Genomic DNA, 23254 nt, shown 5'->3' on the forward strand with positions numbered 1-23254 from the left:
CTAGCCTCCTGGCCTCTGGCCTCATCCACTCACTGCTCCGGCTTTGCGAAGGTACCAGGGAACAGGACCTGTGCCTGCAGGCTTTGCAAGCAAGTGCCTTTAATGGCTGAGCCACCTCTCCCACCCCTTGCCCTCCTTTTTGAAGCAGACACTCAGGTCTGACTAGGCTTTGTGAGCTCTCCTGTTAACAGGAGCTACAGGAGACTCAGGGACAGGATAAATGACACCAGGGAAGGCACTCTGCCAAATCCTAAAGGTGTGAGGTGTGAGAAGACAAGTAAGTACTAGAATCAAGAACAAAAAAAAAAAAAAAAAAAAGAAAAAAAAATGCTGAGCTGGCAGAGCATGCCTATAATCCCAGGGTTTAGGAGACTGAGGCAGGAGGAATGCTGGGAGTCCAGGGCCAGCCTGGGCTACATAGTAAATTTCAAATCAGCCAGGGCTATAGAACAAGCCCCTTTCTCCAAAGAGGAATGAATACAGGAGAGCTGCTCGGGAGCCTCTCGGGACCAGACCTGATGCAGAGGAAGACTTTTCAGCGCCCGGCTGGGAAGAAGAACACCCAAGGGAGCGTGGAGTGGGCGGGAAGAAGCCCACTGTGGGGCGCAAAGCCAGCTCAGCTCACAAGAGGGTGATTCACTGTGGGAACCTGAGGTCCCCTCAACCCACAGTACCTACCAAACACATTTCCCCATTCCAACAACAAAGTTAGTAACAAAGTAAAACAGTAAGTTAGCTGCCGTTCAGACTCCAGCACATTTCTTTTAAAAGGAAACTTTATATCGCTCGCTCAGTGGAAAACCAGCATCACTTGTTGTAAGTAGAGGTTACCATGAAAACTAGACAATGCTACTCAATTTCAGGCAGATACTGTTTCCTGCCAAAGGTGCTGCTGGCCTGACTTGGGGACAAAACTGGGAAAGGAGTGAGTTTACCTGTCCAAGGGCCACCCCCACAAGCTCTGCTTGCAGCAAAGGCCACACGGCCACCTTCTTCTGCTGTTCACAAGCACAGGGGCACAGGGCCACCTCAGCCTGGCTCGGGGGCTTGGAACTGGTCCTGTGTGGCAGCACAGAGGGCTTTGCTGGGGGACTCCCCATTCACGGCAGCTCAGAGCTTTCTGCACAGGTGAAGACCCAGAGGTTCTCAATGGGGCAGGGCACATGGAAAATCTGCAGAGAGCCAGATAGGGTTTCTGACCTCTAGACTGTGATTATCTGGCCTTCTCATTGTTCCTAGCCAGGCCTCTGGAAGCAGGGGGTGAAAGACACAGGTGCTAGGCAACCAAGATAGATAACAACAATGACAACAGATCAGGACTGGGAATGTAGCTTAGTGGTAGAGTGCTTGCCTAGCATATACAAGACCCTGGGTTCAATTCCCAGCACTGACAAAAGGAAAAAAAAAAAAAAAAAAAAAAGGAAATCAGGGTGCTGAGAAAGGAGAGAAGACAGTGGTACTATCCTAGAGAACTTGACAAGGACGTGCTGCCTGGAGCTGAGGATCAAGGGAAAGGAGGTCAGACATAAGGCTCCAGGAGCAGCAAGAGGAATGGGGGAAAGGAAGGGGCATATGGGAAGAGGGGAATGAGAGCAACATGTGATTTGTCCATAGTTCCTAATAATTTTTAATTAAAAATAGTTTTTTTTTTTTAAAGAGCAAGAACAGGTGTGACTGGCCCTCTGTTGGGAGCTGCGTGTTCTGAGTTAACTGTAAATTCAGAAGCGGAGGGAGGCAGGGGAGCTCCTCCATAGTCCACACCACACGCCCCCTTGGCTCAAGTCTATTTGTTTGCTTTAGCATGGGTTCTTTGTAACACACATACACAGTTTTGATATTCCGAGAGTGAGTCTCCCACCCAATCCCCTACTGCTGTGGAGGGTCTTCCTAAAACCAAGGACACTCTGGGACATGGGCCCAGCGCCAGTTTCCAGAAGCAGGACACGACACCGACTCAAGGCAGCTATGTCCTCTCCTCAGACCTCAAGGAGCTGCCAACTGACATGGTGACCCCTCCACCTGCCATTCTTCAGCCGTGTCTGCATAAATGTCCGGGGTGACATGAGTTCTGGGGCAGACTTCCAAGAACACACGTGAGACCCTTTGTGGGTAGGCAGTGCAGGACCTGGCACAGGGAGCCCTGTGGTGCTGTCACGCGTCTTCCTCGTTCTCCCCATGCCTGTGGATGGGCTGGCTCGGGGCCAGCAGGAGCATGGGGGGAGCCACAACAGAGCCTGATGCAACGCCCTCATATTACGCACCCCTATGTACTAAGCATCCTACATGCCAAGAATCTCTAAGTACCAAGGGTCTGTATGTGCTGACCACTCCCCTACATACTAAGTACCACTACATACCAAGCACTTACATGCACCAAGCATTTTACATATGAAGAATCACAGCTTAAAAAGCACCTCTACATACCAAGAACCGGTGTGCATTGAACACTGTACATACTAAACAGCCCTAGGGACCACTCACTGAGATGTCCCATATTTTGAACCAAGTAGATACGGTTAACCAAGTCTTGTCAAGTCCCACATTGTAGATCTGCTCACACATCATTACGACCCTCAGAAATCAGGCCTACTGGCACACAAGGACCTTAGGTCTGGACACTGTGGCCCCTTTGGAAATCACTGCTCCCATTGTGCAATGACAGGGTGGTAAGACAAACCACAGCCTGTGCTTACTTCAAACGATGACATTCTGTTTACTTCGTGGCTAGGGCCTTTGGCACACCCTTAAATTCCATGCCCTGGGTGAGGGCTTCACTCGCCTCCCCAGTGCCAGCCCCAGCCTCCACGGCCCAGCACGTGGGCTCTGTGACATGTGGGACCCGGGCACATGCTCCAGAGCCCTAGGGTAAGCTGAAAAGATGGGGCCTCAAGCCTACTGCACAGAGAAAAGGGGAAGTCTAGGATTAGTATGTGAAGACTGTTGCTGTGGTTTGAAGGGGGGTGTCAGAGGTGGTGCAGTCCTGGAGGTTCTGTCCTTTGAATGGATGCCTGCTGCTATCCTGAGGGTGGGGGGTGCTGGAGTAGGCTCCTGAGGACAGGATGAGTCTCCTCTCCCCTTCCCCTTCCGGCTTCCCTGCCCTTCTACCATGGGGTACTGGATGCAGCTTCTTGACCGTGGGCTTTCAGCCACCAGTAACTGTGAGAGGAAGGGCTCTGGCTCTGTTCTTTTTGTTGTTGTTGTTGTGTTTTGCTTTTTGTTTTTGTTTTTGCTTTATTGAGGCAGGGTCTCACTCCATTCTGGGCTGGGCTGGAACTCACTCTGTGGCTCAGGCTGGCCTTGAACTCATAGTGTTTCCTCCTACCTCAGTCTCTCAAGCGCTGGGATTAAAGGTGTGAGCCACTATGCCCAGCTTGGGACTCCATTCTTTATAACACTCTCATTCTGGGTATTCCGTTAACAGCAGCACAAACCAAAAGATGACAGGCACAGGACCACAGCCTGGCAGCTTTACACCGGAAACCTGATTTTCTCCTAGTTCTAGAGGCTGAAAGTACAAATAAAGGTGTCAGCAGGGCTGGCTTCTTCTGGACCTGTCCTTGCTTTGCGTACAATGTAGTGTTATATATGTGTCTATGTAGACAGAATATATAGATAGATCCATCCATCCAACCATGCACAGGAGCACAGAGGCTGACAAGCCCAGACCTGAGAGGCCATGTTTCAGTTGGAGTCTAAAGTTGGGGAAATATCAATGTCCCAGCTGCTAGACAGTCAGGCAGGAGATATTCCTGGTGTCTGATCAAACAAGAGCTGCGGTTATAATGGAAGACCACCTGCTGTCCGTGGTCCACTGATTCACATGTTAACTTCATCAGAAACTCTCCCCCAAACTTACCTAGACCATATGCCTGGGCACTCTAAGGCCCTGCCCAGTAGACACATAAAATCAGCCTTCACATATGGTCTTCCCGTGTGTGTCTGAAAAGAGGCAGGGGGATAGGGAGATGGCTCAGTGGAAAAAGTGCTTGCCAAGCAAGCATGAGCACCTGACTGCAGAACCCAAGAACCACGCAAAAAGCGGGTCACTGTGGCAGATGTCTGAAACCCCAGCCATGCCTAAAAGCACGAAGGGAGGCAGGGACAGGAGAATCCACTGGAAGTTTGGGGACCAGCTCGCCTCACAAAAGCAGTGAACATGAGAGCCTGCCTCAAAGAAGGTTGGAAGGCAAGCGCTGACATTTCAAAGTCATCCTCGTACCTCCACACCTGTGCCCACCCTCACACACAAACGTATACACACACTTTCCCCCATTTTTTTAAAAGAAGATAGATTAGGGGCCCACCCAGCCTGATCATTTTATTTACCTCAATTGTCCTTAAAGATCCAATTTTCCAAAAGGTTGCACTCTGGGGGAGTGGAGGGTCATGACTCTAATACAGGAAACTGGAAAATTAGAGGAATGCTGGGTCAGCCCACAGCTGGCCTTGGCAGAAGGGACCCAGTAGCACTTTCCCACTTTGCAACAGCTGGCCATCTTGGCTGGCATAATCTTCTTACTTCTCCATCCAGCAATGGCCAAGGCAACAAGTGTGTGTCGTGGGACCCTGGCGAGGTCTTGCCAGCAGCAGTGTCCCCCTAGATCTGCATTCCATGAGCTCAACTCCATCTTCCCACCCTTAGGTTACCTCCCCAGAGGAATACATCCGCGGAGTGGGGGCCTGGGGAGGAGAAAGGCTGAGGTGCAGGCCCCCCTGGCCCAGAGCTCACTTGCGGCAATGGCTGGCTCTACATGCCCTCGTCCCCACTAAGGACACAGGTTTCTCTCTTAGCACTGCGACTGGGCAAGGCAGGCTCTGGACACCTGACTCTTAATTAATGCTTCACTGGATTCAAGCTGCGGAAGTGTGGCTGTGCCCGGGCCCTGGTAGTTGGGCCATGCTGATCCTCTGCTGTGTTTCTCACCCATGCCCGCCTCACTGCTCTGGCCAGAGTGACTGGCGTGGGAGGACAGCTGTCGGAAGCACTGGGCACCCTTCACTACCCAGCATGCACATTCCCACCCCTACCCCAGACCCCCAGTGAGCAGGGACCAGCCTCTCCCACACACAACATAGAAGGCTGTGACCCTGCCAGAGGCCATGGGGTCCCTGGAGGCCCTTCCTACCTCCTGCTCCTGTGAAGGAAGATGTGGGACATGACCTGAGCAGTTGTGAGCATGCCCATGGGGTCCCTGAGCAGCACTTCCTGCCCTCGTTCCTAACCCAGTTAGCCAGCTTCCTGCTAAGCCGCACCCTGCCAAAGTGGTGTGGCGGACCCCCTTAAGGCTGATACTTGTTGCTCTCCCTGAGCTCCTACTGGGTGTCATGCCTGCTCTCACCATTTATATGTTCCAGAACACTACCTCCCTGTGTGAGCTGGGCAAGAACTCATTCAGAACCCTTCCTTTCCTGGAGGAAGCGACCACTCTTCAGTAATCACCACACTTGACGTGCATGTGCTCCATCACTGATCGGAACACCTAGGACTCACTGAGTACCACCTGGGCCCCAGGATCCCTTCAATGCCCTTCTGGAGTCCATTGCAGGCGCCCCCCCCCCACCGAGGGGGGGTTCAGGGTGAAAAAGTGACTTGCTGTGCTCACCGGTGTGAGTCTCTCCTCCCCACAGGCTCTGCCAGAGCCCTGCCACTTCCAGTCAGCCTTGGTGTCCTCCCAGGGACCAGGCAGCCCCAACACCAAGGACAGTATAGAAGAAGCAACGTTGGGTAACACCTGAGAGCTGGTCACAAGTGGCGATAGAGTTTCTACTGGACTCCTCTCAGGCCAGTTACCCTTGGAACCCAGCCACTGTGGGGTGAAGAAGCCTGGGCCACATGGAGAGCCCCACGAAGGGGTCTTGGCTGGCAGCCAACAGCAACGCCAGGTAAGGGAGCTGGTGGGTGTGAGGGGAGGGGGAGGGCGGGGGGTGAGTGAGTGGCATGTCTAGGAATCCAATGGCCAGCTTCCAAGATGCTCTAGGGGACACTGAACGGAGCAGCCCAGAAAAGCTGATTTAAGCCACTAGGTCCTCAAGTCATTTGTTACGCAGCCATAAACACTGGGACAGTTCTATGGAGTCAGGGAGTTAGTTCACATGGATAATACTTGAAGCAGCACAGGGGAGCCAATCGCCTGGGTAAGTTAATCATATGCCATCTGTGTGACCTTAGGGAGGTCACTTAACCTCTCTGGTTTCAGTCTCCTTGTCTGAAATATGGGAAAATAACAACATCATTTCCTTTTTCCTTCGTTGTGTTTTTTTTTTTCCCCCCTAGGAAGTGCTGGGGATGGAACCCATGTCGGATAGCTCTCTGCCACTGACTCACACCCCAGCAGGACAGTGTCCATTGCGCACGGCTGTTGTTAGGATTCAGAGATGGCCACAACAAGTGCCTAGCACACGTGTGTACCCCTTGAACAATGGCATCAAAGGCCAGCCAGATGGGTCCTTTGAGCTGCCCTGCCCCCTGCTACACTGATCCTGCTGGCCAGACACTCTCAAGCTAGTGGTTCCAGTGAGGGTAGAGGTGCCCTTGAAGCCTTGCCAGTCTATCTTCCTGGAACCATGTGTTAGAGCTCATTGCAGCCCATACCATGATGGCAGTCCATGGAGCACTTTCCAAAACAAGCTTCCTCACACTGCATTTAAGTTGTGAACCATCTCCCCTAAACAGCAGGGACGCACAGTGTGTAGGTAGAATAAGAGCTCCCATGAGGACCCTCACTTTGGGGACCTAGAACCCTGCAGCCAAAGGAGTGGACTCTGCCTCACTCTGCTCTGGGCATGTGATGCCAGGAGCTGTGAGTGCAGTCCCACACCACAGGCAAACCGGTTCTGCTCTGCAGTAGTGACAAAACACCCAACCAAAGCTTAACCATGGTGGAGAAAACATGGCAGAGCAGACACCTGGGGTGTCAAGTCTTGACATATCAGCCCGGAAATAGCAGTCAAGAGTGAGTCCAGTGGGGCTGGACAAATCAACCTCAAGGCTTGCCCCCAGTGACTCACTCACTCCAGCAAGGCTCCACCTCCCAAATGCCCCACAACTTTTCCATGTTGCCAATAGCTGATACCAAGGATTCAAAACACATGAGCCTATGGGGGACATTTCATTCAGACCACCATAATCTCCCTCTTTCTCTTTTTGCCACAATGAAAATGTCACATAACTTTTGTTTTGTTTTGTTTTGTTTTGAGGTAGGGTGTCACTCTAGCCCAGGCTAACCTGGAATTCACTATGTAGTCTTAGGCTGGCCTTGAACTTACGGTGATCCTCCTACCTCTGCCTCCCAAGTGTTGGGATTAAAGGTTTGTGCCACCATGCCCGCCTACATCATATAACTTTTAACACAGCGCAGCGAAAATGTGAGGCGGACTCTCACTTACTGCTGGCACCCTGGTAAAACTCAACAGGAACACCGCCACTCAAGAGCAATGAGATGGGACAAGAATGTATATCACGGCCCTGGCTCTAGCCTTAAAATGGGGAAGATTTGTATACTGGAATCCAATAGACCAAAGGGAATGAATGAATAAAAGCTTCACACAGAGTCATGACGGATCTTACCAGGGAGATGTTGAGCGAGCTGCCTCCCATCTAGTGGTAGAGTAACTGCCTAGCAGGCACGAGGCCCTGAGCTCACTGTCAGTACCAGGTGAAGACCACTAAAACATGGAATGGAAAACCAAGTCGGTTCTTGAAGAGTGATTGGCATGCCCACTTTCACGGTGGCACTGTTCACCAAAGCCAAGCATCCCTCAGTGGATGAACAGAGAGGCAAAGCAGGAGGTAGACGGGCAAAGGTCTTGGCATGAGAAAGGAAGAGAAGCTGGGATATGATACAACCACCACCACCTTAGGTGACGTTATGCTGACTAGAAGAAGCTGGCCAGTCAAGGACAGACACCATAGGATTCCACTTCGATGAGGTTCCCTAGAGCAGTCAAATCCACGGAGGTGGAAGGAGCATGGTGTCTGCAGGTGGATGGGGCGGGGAGTTAGTGTTCAAAGGGAGCAAAGTTTCAGTTTGGGAAGTTGGGAAAGTCCTAGAGATGGATGGTAGGGGTGTCTGTGCTCCCTGCTGCTGAACTGAGCATGAAGGAACAGTTAAGATTTGTGGGGCTGCAAAAATGGCTCAGCAGCTAAACTGCATGCCACACAAGCATGAGGACCCAACACCCACCTAAAAGGCTGGGCAGAGAGGGTTTAGTAAGAGATCTTGTCTCAGAAAATAAGGAAGACACTCAAAATCAACACTGCACACACAAACGTGCTCACATACATAGAAATAACACCCCACACCACACAAACATACAGAGAGAGAGAGTGCAAAAAGTATGTATTTGGCTGGGCTCAGTAGTTCCTAGCACTTGGAGACTGAGGCAAGAGGGTCTCTTGTACCCAAGAATTCAGGGCCAGTCATTACAGTGAGCCCTGATATTTTTAAGGTGGATTTTATGCTACACGTATCCTACCACAATTACAAAACATCTAAAGCCAACAGTAGATTATGCTACTATGCATCTAGAGTTTCAAACATGTAAAACAATCCTTTCATTAGCAAAGTTACACAACTGTGTCCAGGAAACAGACATCAGATCAGAGGTCCTATGGGGTTTGGCTCTGGGGAGTGGGCGGGATGTGGCTGGAGGGAGTCACAAATCCAAGCCGGAAAGAATATGCCACATTTTCTCTGAATCCAATCTATTTAGCAAAAGTGCCCCTAGGTCTGGTGGTCTCAAAGACATGGGAGAAGATCTACTGTTCACCATGACCAAGGTGTTTGCAGTCTGTTCCTTACCAAACAGAAATCAGGGGCTCCCGTGAACACTTCAGGCTTAGATTTCTGGTAGAAAGAAGCCCTTGGCTCCTCCCTGGCCCAGCCACTGGCGGGAATCCAGAATCATCCTACATTAATTTCAGATCCCTAATGAAGAGTAATTAACAGCTTCAAGGGAGGCTGGCACACCCTGCGTTTAGAAGTGGTTAATTATGCATTGTCTGCAAAACACCCTTTTCATACTTTGTAAGTTTGGGGTCGCAGTTTTAAACAATGAAATATGGCATCAGGCGATAAGCCAAGCGGCTGTGCCCGCACAGCCTGCGGAACAGTGCCTACTTGCTCAGCCCCACTCGATGGGGAGCCTAAGGCGCTTTCTTGCCCTCACCCCTCAGTCCCCAAAGAGCACTGAGAGGTGACCTTCGTGTGCCCAGCTGAACACCGGAAGCTGAAATGAGGAGAGTGACTTTTCCAAGCTCCTGGTCAAGCGGAGGTCTGACAGCAACCAATATTCTTGCCCACCCTGCTGACACACCACCTCTGCTGTCGTCAGCAGTGGGTGCACAGGGTCGACCCCCACCCTTGGCATGCTGCCCATCTTTGGTAAACAATGTGAAGCTTCTTCCCAGATTGGCCAACTGCTTACTTCACAACCACACCACCAACTAGCCTTGTCACTACGGCCACAGTGCTGCTCCTTGTTACTCTGTCTTTTTACGTGGAAAGAAGGATATGCCCGTCAGTGCAAGGAGTTGGTGCCCAGCACTCAGCCTCATAGGCAGCAGTACTTGGGGGCTTCAGCATATCCATCACCGCCCTGCCTGCCCTAGTGGGCTCATCAGGAACATTCTTTACTTTTCGGCCTCACCTTGGACCAACCTAAAGCATAGACTATTCCTGCCTTGGCTGGGAGAACACACCTCCTTCACCCCGGCACAGCTCCTGCAGAAAATCTTCCTGGCTTCTCCCAATGATCTCTGTTCCGTGCCCTTAGCTTGCAGGGCCTGTTAATGGAAGGCTGGGAGCTCCAGGAGGGAGGACCAGTATGTTCTAAATAAGAGCCCCCCATGGGGGAGTGCAGAGGAAGCTGTGCTCTTGCTCTCCCTACATGTGATTCCAGAACTGACCCTTCCTGGGCTCCCCAGTGACTGCACGTCACTCTCCACCTCCTGAAGACACACCAGAATTCAGGCCCTCTCCAGTTGAGCCTGTGGGGCACGACCTGTCACTCCTTCCTCCCTGCCGGCCTCCAGAACTCTGTCACCTTCGTTGTCAGAAGGGGTGGCCACCATGGAACAAGAGGGACTTGAGTTCAAATCCTGAGGCCATGAGATGAGGTTTTGTGCTTGGGTCTCGCTCAGCTCATTACTGTGACTGAGGATTGACAATCCAGGCTATAACGGTGACAATGGCAAAAGGCACAGGTGTTTCTGAGCACAGGGGACATTAAGTCCTGGAGGGATGCATGCACCACCTTGCGGGGGGTGGGCTGAAAGGCTTTACCCAGTTCATGTGCTGAGCTCCTGGTGTAAGTACGCAGGGCTGATGTGGCCAGAGCTAATCAGATGTGGGCCAGGCCTCGCTGCCTGGCACCCACCCAAGCTTGGGGACTTCCTTTCTATGGCTACTGTGCGACCCTTGGCATCCCCCTCTAAGAAAGGGTGCTGGAAGAGAAAAGAAAAGCCTCCACACTTTCCCAGAGCCGTTCGCATGCTAATGGCCATGGACGCCAGAGTGGGAAATCAAGAAAAACTAATTCCCTCAGAATAGATGGCACAGTTTCCTCCTCGAAGTCTTTAATTACACGCCTTTCAGGCAACCATGCAGTGGCTGCGTAGAGCTCTCCTGCTGCCTGAGAGTGTTTCTTGAGCGAGGCGTGCATGAGGACAACACACTCACACATATTCCCACACTCGCAACAAGGTCAGTCAGATCTATTATTAACATTCAGGCCCATGATATCTGCAGTCCTTGTCACTTAGGGAAGCAGCTTTCAAATCTCATTGTATGCCTCTGATGATGGGGAAACTGAGACTCTGAGGAAAAGTAACCTGCCCAAAGGTCAAACAGCAAAAAGACAGTTGAACTTTGGTCTGCTGACTTCTAGGCTAGGGGTCCGCCTGCCTGCTTTCCCAGATCCTCCGTGCTCAGCACTGAAGGCAGTCAAGTCCACTTGTCACAGACAGTCCACGCAACTGGAGGGAGCGCGGCATGGTGCAGCCAGTCTGGGGGCCTCTGGATCGGCACGGCTGCCCTGCTAGTGTCTGTGTGTTTGTGTGTGGAGGGGGAGGAGGGGTCAGACCTGTTCAAGAGTTGGTTGGCTCCAAGGCTGACCTGGTAGCAAGGATTTCATACTGTAGCTCGACACCTCAGAGTGGCCAGAGGGACCTGTTCAGAGCACCTTCCGGGGCTGAGGTTGCAGGGCAAGGAGGGCAGAGTTGATCTGAGTCGCAGGGCAGACCAGCGCAAGTGCCACCGCCATGCTTTGGCTAGGGGCAGGGACGCTGAGCTGAGACAAGAAAGCCCTGCAGCTGGGCCGGGGCTCAGGGCGAACTTCCCGTCCAGGTCCTGTTACCCTGGTGACCCAGATCCTAAGGGAGGACAATCTCCTTACCTTTTATAGGCCCCATGCAGCGGCTGCAGGCACAGGAACTGCCAGTAATCCAGGCAGAAGGCCTTGAACTTGAGCATTTTCCCCTCTTGGTCTCTAGCTGGCCTGCTGTGGTGTCTCCAGAGAGACCTAGACAGGGGCCACTGGGAGGGAGAGGCCCGGCCACTCTGGCCGCTGGTCCCTGCCCTGCCGCAGCGGGCCCCCACTCACATGGCCCAGCCCTGCCTGGTGCAGCTCTTACAGTGCGCGCCTCCAATACAAAGAGCAAGTGAGCACAAAAGCCCCGCAGCTCATCAGCGTGCTCGGGCAGGCTCACACTGCCACTGTTTCTGGTGCCGGCTTCTTCTGGGGGATTCCCGGGGGGTACCAGGGCAAACCGAGGTGGCTCTGACTGTGCTGAGCTGTGGGGGGGCCCAGCCCATCTTCCTGGGGGGGGGGCTGAAAGCGAGGGCCTCTCCCCGTAGTTCTGCAAGCCTGTTTCCCAAGCACGCCTGGGTTTCAGGTGGCCCAGACACCTGCCTGGCCTGAGTGGTGGGGACAGGCTTGCAGGGGGGTGGGGGGGGCAGGGTACAGGTGACAGACAAAAGCTGGCCTCCTCTGCCTGATAAATTACGTGTGGCGGAATCCCGACACGGCCCGTGTGAGGGAAAACTCACCGCTCAGACACATGGTGCTGGCAGTGAGGGCAGCTCGGCTCTGAAAGGCGGTGGGAAAGACTGACAAGGCCGCCAGAGCCGTTGCCTAGGCAACAGAGACACATTGATAAAATCTAAAATGGAACCGCGATGACAGCCGCTCATTGGCTGCTGGGAGGGACTTCTTTTGCTACTATGGGAGGGTGGGAGCGCAGTGGCTGGGCTGAGGGACCAAGGACAGCCAGGGGCATTGTCCCCCGTGAAAAGCAGGGTTCTTCGTGGGCCATGAGGTTTGGAAGCCACGGACCAGGAATAGAATCCAGCCTCCATGTAGTATCCCCTGGGCCCTGATGGCTATCTGGCTTCTATTTTGATCCCCTATGGCCCATTCCCCACACACTGGCCTGGGGACCTTAACATGTCTCTCTGGTTCCACACTCCCGCATGGTTCCCTTGCTGCCCTCAGAACACAGGCTGGACCTCTGCTGACTGCCTGATCTCTCTGATGCCCATGCAAACTAACTGCCTTCCCACACCTGAACTCACCACACCCTTCCAGCACTGTGTGGGGTTCCAACTCTGCCACAGTTGTCTGTCCCAGATCATGCCTTCATTACCTCCTCAAATGCCCACCTTCCCTGGATGCCAAAGCCACAGCAGCACAGGCCCTCAGTCCCCCTGTGCAATTTCTCCCTGGCATCCTCAGCCCAGGAACATGCCTGCCCCCTTTATGTCTGCTTAGACCATCATCACCTCCTCCATCTGGGCGCACCCCACGGAGAGACAGCATCTCCCCGTCCACTGCCTGCCCAGAAACACTCTACCACCAGCGGAGCACCTCAGATGGTGCATGTGGGGGAGGAATCTCTGAGCCCATAGTACCCTTGGAAGTACCACACTCATTCAGGCTACGTCAGGCCTCACAGCTATAGAAACAGACATCTTCACAAAGCCAGGCCACCTTCCACTCTCTCCCCACAGATGAGGAAACAGAAGCTCAGGGAAGACCCCAACCTGTGCACAGAGAGCCATGAGGCCAGTGAACTAGAGGAAAAATGTGGGGGGCAACCAATCTCAGATAGGATCTGATGTCACAAAAGAGCCTGAGCTCCTTGGGCCCTGAGTCAGAGTGGCAGCTGTGTTACCACCAGCGTGCCATTTCTAGAACAGTGGTCATTGATCGGCCAGAGGTGGCCATGTCACCCCCCCCCTCCCATGGAGGACAGGACATTTGGTAATGCCTAAAGGAGTGTTTGGCTGTCATGTAGAATGCTGGCATCGCGGGTATTTAGATACCACTAGACACGTCACCAAATGCAGGGCAAGGAAGACCTGGTTCCTACCACCAAAGTGTCTGGCTTAGTGGTGGTCCAGAGAGCAGCTGAGGTTGGACTTCACTGCATCCTTACATACACAGACACTGCATGCTGAGCCAAGGCCCGGGAGGGGGAGGGGGAGGGGCACGTCGTATGCTCAGGACGGATGGGCTGGGTGCAGGACCCCCTGGCTTCACAGTGGGATGACAGCTGGGGGCAGGCAGAGAAGATGCCAAGGTGGCCATCTGCCCGGGAGACAGCCTGCTCGCCAAGGTAGCTTATACTGTTCCCTTCCCCCACCCACCCAGAATGTCACTCTCCCCCTCCCCCTGGGACAAGGACATTGGCTTCCCTCTCACGCCTGCCTGTGGCAGAGGAAGCCAGAGGAAGCCGGCTGTGTCTTTGAAAGGCGACAATTGCTGGCTGGGACCTTTGTTTCTGAATTCCCAGGCTTCTAAGCCTCCAGAACCTCAGTGAGGCAGGGCGGGGCCTGGTCACCATGCTCCCTGCACCACAGGCAAAAGAGAACAACTTCCTCCAAGGCCCGAAAACTGGTACTTCTGCTACCGGGCAAGGGCATAGAGGCCAGGGGGCAGGAGAGGTACAGGAGAGGGTCCTGAGTCCTAGTCCTGAGTCCTGTCCCAGTTCTCTTTGACTCTGGACCTCAGTTTTCCTCATCTGTGAAACGAGAACACAGAGCCAGCTCTAGCAGTGTTCCAAGGTTTCTGTGAGGACCTGAAAGCAGGTCACACGTCACAGCAGGATGACAGAGGTGCGGGAAGATCCCATTTAACATCTGCCTTGTTGTAGTTCTTCAAATGTGCCAAGCATGTCCCATCTCAGGGCCTCTGCACCTATCCCCCTGCAGGAATGATGATGCCCTTCGCTGTCTTCCCAGACTGGTTAGCTGCAGTCTCCTCAGGATGGCCTTCCCCTGACCCCTGTCCTGTCACTGTTTGTTTTGTGCTATTTTTCATAGTCCTTGTCATCTTCCCCACCCCAGTACATTACACCAGCGTCTCTGTGCCTTCACTGCCTGCTGTCTGCCACAGGGAAGCTCCATGAAGGTGGCAGGATTGTGGCCATGACGTCCTGAGTGCCTAACATCCACAGGTACTCAGAAACTACAGCTGGATGGGGAAGGAGAGGTTCCATGCTGCTCTCTGGCCCCTGCTTTTCCCTCCAGGGAGTGAAACACCAGCCTTTGGCTTCAACTGTGGTCTGGTCTGACAGAACTGGGGATGGCTTTGATGGTAAATTGGGTGGCCATATTTGGGTCAGTGGGTGACATGGTCCAGCTCTACCTGGCCTCGTGGGTAGGGACCAGGTCAGCACACACACACACTGTGACTTCCAATGATCAGATCCCTTCTTGACCCCTTTGCTAGTTCCTGTACCGGTGACTTCTGTCAGGGGCCCACAGCTGTCCTGTCCTGCTGTGTCATTGTGAAGATAGCCAGCTCTCATTAAACTTGCTACCCTTATTCTGGATTTGGCTGAAGTGCACATGCATACAAGTGCATGACCGTGTGTGTTACGTGTGTGTCACAGGGCTGTCTTCCCATCACGAGTGTGTGTTACGCGTGTGTCACAGGGCTGTCTTCCCATCACGAGTGTGTGTTACGTGTGTGTCACAGCGCTGTCTTCCCATCACGAGTGTGTGTTACATGTGTGTCACAGGGCTGTCTTCCCATCACGAGTATGTGTTACGTGTGTGTCACAGCGCTGTCTTCCCATCACGAGTGTGTGTTACGTGTGTGTCACAGCGCTGTCTTCCTATCACGAGTGTGTGTTACGTGTGTGTCACAGGGCTGTCTTCCCATCACGAGTGTGTGTTACGTGTGTCACAGGGCTGTCTTCCCATCACGAGTGTGTGTTACATGTGTGTCACAGCGCTGTCTTCCCATCACGAGTGTGTGTTACGTGTGTGTCACAGCGCTGTCTTCCCATCACGAGTGTGTGTTACGTGTGTCACAGGGCTGTCTTCCCATCACGAGTGTGTGTGACGTGTGTGTCACAGGGCTGTCTTCCCATCACGAGTGTTACGTGTGTCTATGTGTGTCACAGGGCTGTCTTCCCATCACGAGTGTGTGTTACGCGTGTGTCACAGGGCTGTCTTCCCATCACGAGTGTGTGTTACGTGTGTGTCACAGCGCTGTCTTCCCATCACGAGTGTGTGTTACACGTGTGTCACAGGGCTGTCTTCCCATCACGAGTGTGTGTTACGTGTGTGTCACAGGGCTGTCTTCCCATCACGAGTGTGTGTTACGTGTGTCACAGGGCTGTCTTCCCATCACGAGTGTGTGTTACGTGTGTCACAGCGCTGTCTTCCCATCACGAGTGTGTGTTACGTGTGTGTCACAGCGCTGTCTTCCCATCACGAGTGTGTGTTACGTGTGTCACAGGGCTGTCTTCCCATCACGAGTGTGTGTTATGTGTGTGTCACAGCGCTGTCTTCCCATCACGAGTGTGTGTTACGTGTGTCACAGGGCTGTCTTCCCATCACGAGTGTGTGTTACGTGTGTCACAGGGCTGTCTTCCTATCACGAGTGTGTGTTATGTGTGTGTCACAGCGCTGTCTTCCCATCACGAGTGTGTGTTACGTGTGTCACAGGGCTGTCTTCCTATCACGAGTGTGTGTTATGTGTGTGTCACAGCGCTGTCTTCCCATCATGAGTGTTTGCGTTACATTGTGTCACAAGGCTGTTTGTTTTCCCACCCTGGGGCACTGCCCAGCTCTGGAAGCAAAGACAGGTGCTTTACGTCTTCTCTGTACCAGCACAGGGTTATGATGGGCACTTCATTTCTGTGTAGTGTCTCCTGCACCCTGGCATGCTCTTCTTGTCTTCTCTGGTAGCCCAGCTCTCAAGTGGGACAGGTTTCGAGTGCATTGCACCTCACAGGTCCCTACAGACTGTGCTCTTTCCTGGATCTTCCCCCTCCAAGGGGTGGGGACAGTCAACTTCTAGTCCTCCCATGGCACAGTGCAGAGGCCCCATTGCCCTTAGTTATATTATTACATAAACACAACCCTCAAAGGCACCTCTACTCTCAAGGCTCCAACCTTTATTGGTTAAAAACAGAGCATGCTTTTAGGAAGATGCCCAGTGAAAACTCAGGACAGGAAACGCAGAGAAGGAGCCCCAGACCCCACATCCTACCTAGCAAGCTGGGGTTGGGGAGAAATATCAGGCTCTTAGCCTTGGAGGTCATGGGAGCTACTTGCTGCTCCTCAGGGACCCCCAGCCTGGGATCTCAGAGCAGCCACCATCAGTGTCTACCTCAGCATAGTCTGATCTCCAGGAGACCCCCAACCCTCTTCAGGAGGCCTGGGCTAAGCCTTGATTTTGAGAGGGGACTACTTTCAAGCTATCTGTGTTCTCAGGGACATAACAGGACCTCTGGTCTCTGGAGGAACTGGGGACTCATGGTAGGGTTAATTCCCCTTCCCTAGCATCCCGACTCGCTCCCCAATCCCACCAGGTGCATACAGAAAGTGTGGGCCTCTGTCAGGCCTGAAGTAGGGAGAGCAGAGGTGAGACAGTACCTGTAGCGGTCAGTGGACAGGCTGCTTCCAGTCTCCAGGGAGCTCCTGGGGTGGCAAAAGTGAGATAGGGTTACTGATGGTCCCCCACAACAAGACCCTTGGTGCCCCGCCAGCTCAGGCCCCAGGACAGGTTGAGGGATTCTTAGCAGCTCCAGGGAGAACTCTGAGCCCCAGACAAGAAACCATGTGCTTTCCCTTCCCGGGGCTGGGCTCCCAGTAGTTGCTGCCACCATACCCCAGTGACAGGTCTAGGCACAAAAGACCTTAACAATGCCAATCCAACTCCTCCCTCCTCAGAAGGGGAAACCAAGGTTGGGAAGAAGAAACATGTGAGGAAGTGATGCCGGGAATGGAACCTGGAGCCTCGGCATGCTAAGCGCATGCTCTACCCCTGATGTGTACCCAGACCTGGGCTGGGATTTACATTTGAGTGTGACTGACAGGACACTGCCATGTTCCTTCCCCAGAGAGACCTGGGCAGGTCTTGCAGACTCCCAGGTGTGGGTCCCATCAACCCCAATGTTGGGAGCTGGGAGTGTCAGCCCCTAAGCCCACAGACCTGGTGTCTAGTCCTAGGAGCCTGGGCCCAAGCTCATTTCTTTGATCAGGTTTTTACTGTGCTAATGGGGTATGTTTTGGTGCCACCTCTATTGGAATCACAAGCCTTACTACTTACCAGCCCTCACTTCCTTGTGCCTCAGTTTTCTTGTGTATGACAGGGGCACAATAACAGTATGGGCAAGCAATAAAAAGGGCCAATCAGAAGAGCCCGGGACCCTGAGTCAGCCTGTCTTAATGGGGTACCCCCCACATTCTCTCTCAAGCTCTACATCTTTGGAGTTTGGCTAGTACCTTCCACTGTCTACCTGGGGGCATCTGGTAGGACCCAGATACTTCTGGAGATGGCACCCTGGGACTAGCCTCCCCTCCAATGGCCACTGCCTTCCCGAATGGAACAGTAGCCTCACTGTAGCAGCCGGCCTGGTCTTCCTCACTCTAGGCCTCAGAAGCCAGGGGTACCTGCACTGTGTGGGCCTATATGTGACCACTGAGGGCTTGACCATTCTAAGCCAATGCGGGGTTCCGGCCACAGGCTCTCCAAGCTTTAGCCTCAGTTTCCCTATTGTCCTCATTCTACAGCCTAGCTGGAAATGCCTCCACTGTCAAAGGCTGAGCTCCTTCCACAGTCTAGAGTCTTCTCCATCTCTAGCCTCAGTTGAAGCCACAAAGAGCTGCCTCTATCCTGGAGACAGAGCTCTTAAGGGACACATCTCACCGGCTGGGCAGCTCTTACAGCCCAAGCAAAGGGGAGCTATGAGGAGCCAGTGTCAGGATGGCCCCAAAACTTCCTAGAATGTTCTCAGTAACATACAGGCAATTGAGGGAGATACTTAACATCAATCTCTGGACTCCACACACGCAAATATACATACACACATCTCATACTCACACACACACACAGAATACAGGATCCAAAGGCTGGCATATATCAAATTATGTTTTGTATGTATTGATTATGACACCAACATCTACAAATAAAATATGAGCATGATACTAGATTCTGCTAACACATTAATTCTGCACAACAGAGATATGCCTTACCATTATGTATTCAATCTTGATTGTACACAGAGATGAGGGACGGACAGGTGCAGCCATTTGCTGAGTGGCACCCAGTCTCACTGAGGCCTTGTCAGCCTGGGGGGGCAGCTCTCCACCCAGCCTGCTAAAGCTGCTCTATCCTCACCACCGTCCTGGGTGCCCAGGATCTTTGAGAGTCCTTGACCCAGGTTTTTAGACAGCCAGGCAGGCTCCATCCCTTCCTGCCACTCTGGCCAAAGCACTGAGGGCAGCCTGTGGCCCATCCATTCTCCTAAGACACCCTCTAGCTCTGTGCTGTCCCCAGCCCTGCTTCCCTTTGTTTTCCAGAACATGCCAGCTGCCTCCTCCTCCACAGAACTCCTAAGGGGCACCAGAGTTCACGAGAAGGTAGAAGTCTGCTTTATGTGGCCAAAAGTGAGGAGACACTCCCCTGGAGTGGGCTGGAGCTGGACCGGTCTGTTTGAGGTTTTGAGTGCTGCGTACGTAAGAATGCATTTCTTAACGGTTCTATAAGCTGCACAAGGATGAAATAAGCCCATGGCTCTAGACACACAATAGTCTATTAAAGTTTATGGTAAAAATGAAAAAGAGTACAGGTATTTCCAGCTCCAACCTGCAGCACCAGAAGGAGTCCAGCATGCCAAGGAGCTGGTTGGCACTGTCTGATTCTCACAGCTGCCCACTCTGGCCTCAGTGTTCCTGTGCCCAGTGCAGAGGCAGTCAGTGCTCTGTCCCTGGTTACAGAGGGGACACTCTGCGCTCTTGCCACAACCTAAATTGGATCTTGTGGAGGAAGGGAGGCTTATTCCTTCATCCAGGAGCTTTGTTGTTTTTTTTTCTTTTTTATATCTGAAATGGAAATTTCCTAGCAAAACGTATAGGGAGTCCCCTGTACCTGCCATAACACCCCAAGAGATAATGCTAGGACAGGGACAGTGGTCAACACACAGATTTCAGAAGCTCACAAGAGTCTACCAGCATACAAGCCTCCGTGAGAATATGAGTGTGCGTGTGTGTGTGGATGGCAACACCCATCATACTACCCGCCTCTTTATAACCAACCACAAAGCCTCTCTCCACTGTCCCATACCCCTGACAACCTCTAATCTGTTTTCCTTCTTCATAACTGCATCATTTCAGAACATCATACAGACGCAACCATGGGGTATAGAACTGCTTTGGACGAGGTGTCAGTAGTGTGCTCCTTCTGATTGCTGCACAGTACTGCATGGCATGGAAGTGCCACAGCGAATTCAACCAGTGAAGAGTGCACTAGTTTGGCGGGTAAGTGTTCCTCACAGGTTCACACATTGAAGGCTTGGTCCCTAGCTTGGCATGAGTGGGAGGGAGTGGAGTCTTGAAGCCATCCTGGGATGCAACCTTGAAGGGGTCCACGGGACCCTGGTGTCTTCCCCCTTCTCCCTGTTCTCTGGCCATGAGGTGACTGGTTTTGCTCTGTCGATCCCCACCAGGCTGTGCTGTCTCTCCACAGGCTCCCTGGTCAAATGCCTCCAACTGAGAGCCCAAATGACCCTTTTCTCTTTAGAAGTTGTTTGTCTCACAGATTTCATTACAGCATCAGAAAGCTGACTAACATAAGCAATGCCTGAGTGGTTTCCAGTTGCAGGTCATGAACTGGCATGAGCATTTGAATGCAGACTTTTGTGTGAACACCAGTCTTCATTTCCCTGGGATAAAACGCTCCAGGGTGCAACTACTGGGTCCTATAATGAGTGTGTGTTTACTTTTATTTAGTTTTAAAATTATATTTTATATTTGTATTTATGTATACATAAATAAATACAATAATTTATATACATGATATTATATACTAAATATATAATACATACATTTATATATTATATTTTATTTATATTTTATAACTATATTTTATAGAGTTTTATATTTATATAGTTTTAAAAACAAACTTCACACCACTTTCCACAGTGCCCATTTGCTCTGTGCTCCCACAAGCTCTGGATGAGTGGTCTTGTTCCCTCAGCCAGTCAAGTCACTGTTCACATCGACATGAAGGTGGTGACAGATAAATATGACTGAATTTTTATCTTTTTTAAAAAAAATGTTAGGCATGTATTCTGCCCCTGAGCAACACCCTAGTTCTTCACTGTGATTTTCTATTTTAACTGTCCTAACTTTTAGCTTCTATTTCTGTTTTCTTTCTCTCTATTTTTCAGTACCACTCTCGCCCTCTCTTGTGCTGGGGATTGGAATCCAGGGTGCTCTACCACTGAGCCACACCCCAGCCCAACCTCCCAGATAGGTCTAAAGGGTAATGCAGTATTCTCTGAGGGCCTTCTGGCTTGGAAAGTTCTGCCAAAATAAAATGAACCCAGGCATTATTGTGAGGCACCACCCGAGGCAGTAGAGGCCCAGGCCAGATCCAGGCTCTGAGCTGCTGGGTGTCAGAGGAGGAGGATGCCAACTTGGTTCCTGAGACGGGATGCGGAGATGATGGAGAGCAAGGAGAGGGAAGGGCCGGAGGGAGGATCTGGGAGAGTGGACTATGGTATGGCATTTTCCAGGCCCAGGCTCCTTCCCCAAACCCTTGTGCTTGTGGGGGTTGGTGATACACGTGTGCTAGACTCCAGCAGAGCTCCACCTTGGGCAGCAGCTCAAAGCCCTGCTGCTGCTATGACAGAGCATGCCTGAGGAAACCCCAAGTGGGCTGAACCTACCTGGGGTAAACCTTTCCTTCAGAGAAAGCCAGAAATAAAGAGGATTCAGGCATAACAAGCCCTGGGAGGGACTTGTTACAGTGAGGGGGAATTTGGCTCAGTTCTAAAAAGTCAGGGAAGTCTTAAGCCTCTGATACCACATTCCCTTCCCTCTTATTAACTAGTAAATAACATACAGCCAGGGCACCTGCTTAGAAAGCTGCTACCTCCCCACTGGGCTTCTGCGGCAAAAACACAGCAGAGTGGCCCCAGGACTTGACTCAGGCAGGCTTTGCCCGCACCTTGCTGGGCTGGAACCTCATGACCCCCTACGGCGTGGCTCTTGACCCAATGTCAACAGTGAAGTCTAGATGTGACTCCAATTAGGGTATCTGGACTTCTGGCTAATATTGGTCTCACAAGCCACAAGGCCCTCCCTGGGCTTCCGTTTTCTCAGCTGCAAGTGGGCGGGTCTTCTTGCTTAGGATAATAGACACAAGGCAGCTCCGCCCATCGTCCTGTCCTGGTCCTAAGTCTCCCTCTCAGAAGGCCACAGAGGGCTCCTGTCCACCCACCGCTGGTTTTCCTCTCCTGGCTCTAGCCCTCAGACGGCCCTGCCTGCTACCTGGGGGCCCTAGCATGGGCACAGGGACACGATTGTCCCAGGTTGGCCTCCACACCCGGCTGTCCCGCCAGGCTCCGCCCAGAGCTAAGTCAGAGTCTGGAACAGTCTAGCTACAGGGCGGGCACCCCTTGGAGGCCTCCCTGACAGGGTACACAGAAAGAGCCAGGCCCTGAGAGAGCCTAGGGCAACCGTCTGTTTCTGTGCCTCAGTCTCCCACCTGCAACAGGAGGAGGCTGGTCTAAAACAGGGCTCATCAGCTGGGGGAAGGGCACGCTTTGAGACAGAGAGTCAGTCACTCATCCAGCCCAGTACCTGTGCAGCGATAGTTCACATCAGTCCCCTAAAGACTTCATGCCATCGCAGTCCTTTATCCACAGAGACACGCTCCAAGACTCCCAGCGGATGCCTGACACCCCATCCCCACTGACGCTTTGTGCTAGGTTTCCCCACACACGCATACTAGACATAACGTGTGATGTATAAGACAGGCACACTAAGAGAGTGATAGCCCCAACTAGAAATACACACAGCAATGTCTGTAACGTGCCGTAACCAAAGTTATTTAACCCTAGGAACGGCTTCTGGGGTTTTCCATTGAATATTTCTGAAGCTCGGCTGACCACAGGTAAACAGGAGCACAGAAAGCAAGGACTGCGGGTCCAGAGACCACTGTGGCGTACTTCTCACTCACCGCCACCACCCTGTGACGTGAGATGACCACAGGCACCCAGCTGAGCACCCAGAGTCCTGCACCAAGGGTCAGGCCAGAGTGGGTGAGGCGTACTCACGGCCCATGGTGGGGCAGATGGGCAGCCCAGAAGGCACAGAAATACATAAGCAAGGTAACCACAGTTCAGTGGAGGTGAAACTGAGCCCATGGAAAGCCAGGCATCTAGGAAAGCCTCAGAGACCTGCATGGGTGGCCAGCTCAGAGGAGGCTCCGTGCCTGGGAGCTCATGGGTCAAGGCTGGGAAGGGAATGGTCCCAGTACATTCCAAGCAAGGGTGCAGGGTGAGAATACGGGGACTAAGCTGTTGTGGGAACAGGGCCTGAACTGGACCGAGAAGCTCACCTGGTCAGGTGCATCAGTCAGGAATTGACAATGAGACTCAACTTCTTTCACCACCCTTTCTTGTGACTCCCCTCCCCAAGATCCCGCAGTTGAGGGTGTCTAGGGATGAAAACAAGTCCAGACCCTATTGGACTGAGGCCCTTGGGTGCTGACATGGCCCCATTTAATCTTGTGCATAAGTTAAGTTTTTGATGCCCACTTTACAGAGGAGGAAGCAGACTCAGAGGGGCTGAGACCTCCCCAAGGTCTCCCAGCTGGTAAGGAAGCCACCCTGCCCATTGCCTACCTGGGTCCATGGAGCTCTGCCCCCTGCTCTTGGTCCCCCACCATCTGCAGTCAGCCAAGTGGTTGACCTCTGATCCCAAGACTATTTGCCAAGATAAGATTCCTC

The 23254-nt window shown here is 52.5% G+C and overlaps 1 protein-coding gene across 5 annotated transcripts in view; it reads right to left on the reverse strand.

Moving 5' to 3' along the window:
- Iqsec1 (IQ motif and Sec7 domain ArfGEF 1) overlaps nt 1-23254 on the reverse strand; it is a 336067-nt gene that overhangs the window by 106116 nt on the left and 206697 nt on the right. For 3 of the 5 annotated variants that reach the window (XM_045153616.1, XM_045153618.1, XM_004671686.2), the window contains one exon: nt 16890-16934. The exons of 1 other annotated variant lie outside the window; for it this stretch is intronic. In XM_045153616.1, the coding sequence (XP_045009551.1) occupies nt 16890-16934 (45 nt within the window). Of the gene's footprint in view, nt 1-11394; nt 11948-16889; nt 16935-23254 lie in introns of those variants that run through there. One more of the 5 variants, XM_045153617.1, reaches the window with a different exon arrangement.

Source organism: Jaculus jaculus, chromosome 6, assembly GCF_020740685.1.
Source record: "Jaculus jaculus isolate mJacJac1 chromosome 6, mJacJac1.mat.Y.cur, whole genome shotgun sequence".
Taxonomy (NCBI): Eukaryota; Metazoa; Chordata; class Mammalia; order Rodentia; family Dipodidae; genus Jaculus; species Jaculus jaculus.